At 31.9% G+C, this 6,244-nt stretch overlaps 1 protein-coding gene across 1 annotated transcript in view; it reads left to right on the top strand.

Moving 5' to 3' along the window:
* Positions 1 to 669: 669 nt before the first annotated feature.
* The window catches only part of LOC111685859 (coiled-coil and C2 domain-containing protein 2A), a gene marked incomplete at its 3' end in the record, with an annotated part of 7,245 nt that continues 1,670 nt past the window's right edge, over positions 670 to 6,244 (top strand). Inside the window, exon 1 of the mRNA XM_046948265.1 lies at positions 670 to 707. Coding sequence (XP_046804221.1) covers positions 670 to 707 — 38 coding nt within the window. The remainder of the gene's footprint in view (positions 708 to 6,244) is intronic.

Genomic DNA, 6,244 nt, shown 5'->3' with positions numbered 1-6,244 from the left:
TTCATTCGAAATTGAAAAATGGATTTTAACAATTCACAATAGTTTTAATCGTTACTTTAACATTTCAATGTAAATTCATGTAAAGGAAATACAAATTTAAAAAATTGCGTTAACTTTAATATAAATCAAAAAATAGATTTTGGTTTAAAATACAATTTTAAACAGGTATACAAAAATTTAAAGGATTTATCTAAAATTTCAATAAACTTTATAAAAATTAACTTGTCCAGAAAAATTTTCCTAATGATTCTTAAAAAGTTATAAAATGTTGCTAAAAAAAACAACAATTTTTTAAGTTAATGGCCTTCTACTATTATTTTACTCTTTTCTGCTCATATAGATTTCATGCATATACATACAGCTAAGTTCATAGAACAGAACTTACAGCCATCCAGTCAGACAGTCAACCATGTTTTGTCGCTACTGCTGTTACTCTCATCCAGTGAATTCGAAGTTGGTTTCATCTTTGGCATTAAATCATTGAAAAACAAGTATAAAAGTATAGTCGGGCATGGCCGACCATATAATACCCTAAACCATGAGTATATTTTTAAAATTTTACCTTTTTATAAAATTTTTATATATTATAAAGAAACTTTTATGTTGAATATTACCATAATTCCAAAATATTTAAGCAATTTATTGATAAAAAAAAACTAAATTTTCTAAATGAGGCTTTATATGGATCAAATATGGGCTGATCCTCGGTAAATTTGGCAAAAGGATATATTTCTAAATAACAGTTAGTTTTGTTGAGTTTCATTGCGATACAAATGGTTACAAGTCAATTTTAGACGTTTAAGACATTTTTTTAAGGGGGGTTTGTATGGGGGCTAGGGTCAAAAAAGGGCCGATCATTACGAAAATCTGCAGTGTCATTTATACTTATATAAAACTTATTTGTGCCTATTTTTAGAGAGATAACAGAATATTTGACGTAATTATGGTATAAAAAGTTCAAATCAGGAGGTACGGTTGTATGGGGGCTAGGTGAAATAAAAAACCGATTTCAACCATTTTCAATAGGCTTCGTCCCTATGCCAAAAAACATGCTTGGCACAAATTTCATCAAATTATCTTAAAAATTGCGGCCTTTACCTTGCGCACAAGGTTTAGATGGACAGCCAGCCAGCCGGGCAGACGGACGGACATGTCTTAATCGACTCAAAAAATGATTCTGAATCGATCGGTATACTTTAAGGTGGGTATTGGACCAATATTTTTGTATGTTACAAACATCAGCACAAACGTATAATACCCTCCCCACTATAGTGGTGTAGGGTATAAAAAGAAGCATAAAAAGTAAAAGTCACAGTTATGAGCCAAAGAATGCGTGTATAGATTGTATATAAGCATGTAGTAGTCATATTACATGTGTATTAGATTCAAAACATACACACACATACAAGCGTGCTCTGTTGCCAACTTGTACATTTTATATAAGACATTGTATGTTAACATTTTTCTTATTGACTATAAGACTGGAATAATTTAGAAAAACGGGATTTTTTATGAAACACGACTTTAGTGGGCGTGGCACATTTCATATGAATTAAATATTAAAATTCGTAAAGCTAAAATCATCATATTTAAACAAATAAATTTACTATAAGTTTCCACGGCTGAGAAATTATAACAGAAAAAAAATTGATTTTGTCATTAAAACTTCGGAAATTTTAGTTACAGGTTTAACAATTTCAAAATTGTACCGCCTTCTAAGCATCCTGAATTTTTAGTTATACCAGTCTTGTAACAAAAATAAACGATATATTTATACATAGTACATGTAACATTCGATAACATCAATAGAGTTTGGCACGTGACATGTCAAATCCTTATGTGCTGCTGATACTCTAGTTTGAACAACTCAATATTGGTTAAAAATTGTGTCTAATGGCATTTTGAATTTTATTTTTCTTCATGTTTCCAATGAATGCGGGACTGTTGGCAAAAGTGTTTCGTCCTTGTGTGTGTGTAATATGTAAAATGATAATAAATTGAAATATTCGCTTCAATATGTTACCCGATGATTATGACAAAATATGCTGGAGGAAAATTTTGGTATAATGTAGAGACATTTGATAACATCTTAAGTGCTATAAATGTAGAGTAGAACTTTAAAGCGGTTTATGGATTAAATATGTCTGTTGAAAAGGGAAATGTCTAGCATTAGGCTGATAAGAATCCATAAAAAAGCTCCAACCATACTAAGGTGGGCGTCATATTTTGTTTATTTAACAGCGACCGTAAAAAACTAATCCCCTGAATAGACTAACTAACTGGTTGATAGGAGGATGTACAAATCCGAAGAAATACACCTAGGCCACAATCGGGACTGTTGTGCGCTTCTTATCATGAGAAAATAATCTTCCAATCAGTGTTAGTCAGGAATGTTATTTTCGGAATAACATCTCTTCCAAGATACTTAGATCTAACTTTGACGATTGCCTGACAGTGGCAAAGAAAGTGTTCCAGTGTTTCACTGTCCTCTCTACATACGTCTGAATCCGCACGTCCAATTTTGCATAAATGTGCTCATAATCCTGTGTGTCTACTCAGAATACGTACTATCATACTATCTTCAGACTTGCTCATTTTGAAAAGATTTTTCGTCTTGCTCTCATCAGGGTCACCCCATAGGATTTTCGTGGTTCTACCCACTGTTTCATTATTCCAAGAAGTCTTATGGGACTCTCTTACCCATATTATTACTTCAGCTTTTGTTGCTTCGAATGGTTTTGCATTTGTCAGGTTAACTGCCTCGAACTCCCCTCCCTTTAAAGCTATTACATTCGCCCACTCGGGAGTAGTCGGTAACGAGACTACTCCCGAGTGGGCTGGTACCCATATGATGTGAACCTTACCTCTGGGAGAGTATTCAGTTAAAGCTTTCTTACAATCCAATACGGTCTTAGATTTAGTTCTATCTCCTGATATCGCCTAATTGCATTCTGGCTGTCGATAAATATATTAGGCACTGTGGCCGCCATATTTATTCTAATCCAATTTACCCATTCAGTTATTGCTCATACTTCTGCCTGGAAGCTTGTGTTATGATTTGGTAAACGGTGGTATATTTCTGCTCCTGGATCTTTAATATAGAACCCCAACCACACTTTATCCCCCAATCCGTGTAACAACGGATTCCTACTAGTACTTGTTCTAATGTTTCGCTTGACCAAGACATTCTATCTGGGATCAGCATTTGAAATGTGCAGCATTTTATATTCTGTGTCTGGTATACGATTAGGCATTTCCGATGATTGTGTAAAACCTTCCAATGTGTTCAATATACATTGATGTCGTGTCCTATAACCGCTTACAGCCGGTTGGCGCCTCATAACTAACTAAGTAACTAACTAACTAACTAACTAGCTAACTAGCTAACTAGCTAACTAGCTAACTAAATAACTAACTAACTAACTAACTAACTAACTAAATAACTAACTAACTAACTAACTAACTAACTAACTAACTAACTAACTAAATAACTAACTAACTAACTAACTAACTAACTAACTAACTAACTAACTAAATAACTAACTAACTAACTAACTAACTAACTAACTAACTAACTAACTAATTAAGTAACTAACTAAATAAATAACTGACTGCCTATCTACCTAAATAAGTAACCTACAGTCCATGCAATTTTTGTACAGTGTACAACACCCTAAGGACCTTGGGTCCAATATATTCCCAAAGTCAATAAATCAATTTTAATAATGCTCTATACAATTTTAAAAAATAAAGTACATTTTGACATGTTTGAATAGGAATTTCCAAATATTGCTAAATTTGACCTTTGACCTCCAAAATTTACGCCAAAGGATTTCTCGATTTATGTATAATTTCACAATAATACAATATTTCGTAAATTTGTTTAAAATATATTACAGTAAAGAATGACGCCATATTTTCTAAAATATTACAAAAAAAACATTTTTTCGCCAAATTCGCAGAATTCAAATCGCAGGTTTTACTACAAGAGGTATTGACTTAAGTATAACCTACACCATTTTAGTGCGGAGGGTATATTGGGTTTGTGCTGATGTTTGTAACTCACAATGATATTTGTCCTATACCCACCTTAAAGTATACCAATCGGCTCAGAATCATTTTCTGAGTCGATTTAGCTTTGTCCGTCCGTCCATGTAGACCTTGTAATCAAACTACAGGTCGCAATTTTAAAGATAATTCAATGAAATTTGGGACATGGTCTTCTATTTTCTCTGGGAAATACCAATCACCTCACAATTGTTGTCCTAGTCAAAAAAAACTATGTCCGTCTTTCCGACCTTATGCGTATGCTACAATATTTGCAATATTCATAATGATCGTACCTCATATGACCAAGCTTTGGAATTTGGGCAATAACCAATTTAAATGCGTTATTTTTAAAAATATGTTGAGTATACTATGGTCGACCATGCCCGACTATACAATCTGGCTTGTTATTTACTCTAATATTCCATTTTACTATGATTACTATATGGCTTCAGTATTTCGAATTACAAGATAATAACATCATCTTGCAAATATTCTTTAATTATTTATATAAAATATACTTCCATTATATACAATATAAATTCCCGCTATTCCGAAAATATTTTCCTACCTATTTCTTTTCAAAAACCTAAAATTATCCTTTCATAATAACAATTATAAGGATTAAATTTATCTGCAATAAACAAAACCCAAAATCTCAATATATATGTATATAAGGGTCATATTTTCAAAAGGTTATACCGTTTTCAAAATCATAATTAAAGCAGCTCATATTTGTATTTGTATCATATAAACAAACTTAATGAATTCAGTAAAAATTTCCCATATCAATGTCCGTTTAAGTAACACATTTACTAGTTTAAAGGCATATAAACATGCAACTACATGTGAATACAACCAAAAACCTCCTCCTTCTCCTCATCCGTATGAAAACAGAAAATGATTAAATTAACAAAATGTTATACAATCTCTGAGCACTTATTGTTTAATCTCTTTTTAAATTTTAATAAACGTTACGAAACGAAAGGGCCAAATATTTTGCAAAATACCATAAAGCTTCTGGAAATACACGTTTAAAGGATATAAAAACAACAAATATTAATGTTAACATACAAATACACAAACACACACACACACAGACATATGCAAACACCCATAATACTTTTATACTTGTTGTATGCAAACTCTGTTACACTTATTGTTTTGTATTACTGTACGAGAATTAAGTAACAATACATTATAATGAAATCGTATTCAACCCTAATTAGTTTTTATCCTTCATAAACAATTTAATGTTTGTTACACATTACCAACACACTTTTGCCCTTCATACACATACACACACACACACACGTACATACACATAATAATAGACATACACGCATATGTTTCCTTGTTAGGCTCAAATTGTATATTCTATTTCTGTTGAAAAAGGATCTTTTTACAAACTTTGGTATTTCACAATGTCATTTTATGACATTTGGTTGTTATGTGTTGTTGTTGTTGTTTTAGCTTTTTATTTTGAAAATATTTTTAAACGTAATTTTATTAACCAGTGGGTGTTTTATGTGTGTTGTAATAATTACAAGTCTTGACAGTAAAAATTCATGTTTATGGATTTTATGTAACAACAATAGAAATTTGTAGTAGATTATATTGTTAATTTTTAGTATTTATTTTAAAAATTGTTATACGATATATTTTATAGGGCGATTTGTATTTAAAGAAAATATTTAAATATAATATGGTCACTAGTCCACTCGGAAGTGGTCGACAACGAAAGATCAAATGTGATTGCTTTAAAGGGAAGGCAATTCGAAGTAGTTACACTCACGAACGCAAAACCGTTCCTTAAGACCTCTTGGAACCACAAAGGGTCTCGTATGAACCAATCCTTAAAAAATTATTTGTGTAGAATTTCATTGCTATACTTCTATCTTTAAAACAGTCATGATTGCTTAAACAGTATTCCAGGAGGCCACTGTGTAGGTGCTAAACGAAGGCTCAGAATCATTTTCTGAGTCGATTTAGCTATGTCCGTCCGTCTGTCCGTTCGTCCATGTAATCATTGTAATCAAACTATAGGTCGCAATTTTAAGGATAATTCAATGAAATTTTATGCATGATATTCTATTATCCCAGAGATAAAGCCTATTGAAAATGATTAAGTTCGGTCCATTATTTTACCTAGCCCCCATACAACTGAACCCCCAAAATAGGACTTTGTATTCAATCA

This window comes from Lucilia cuprina, chromosome 2 (genome assembly GCF_022045245.1).
Source record: "Lucilia cuprina isolate Lc7/37 chromosome 2, ASM2204524v1, whole genome shotgun sequence".
NCBI lineage: Eukaryota > Metazoa > Arthropoda > Insecta > Diptera > Calliphoridae > Lucilia > Lucilia cuprina.
Note: the sequence above shows the minus strand (reverse complement) of the source record. Positions and strands in the feature narration are given on the sequence as shown.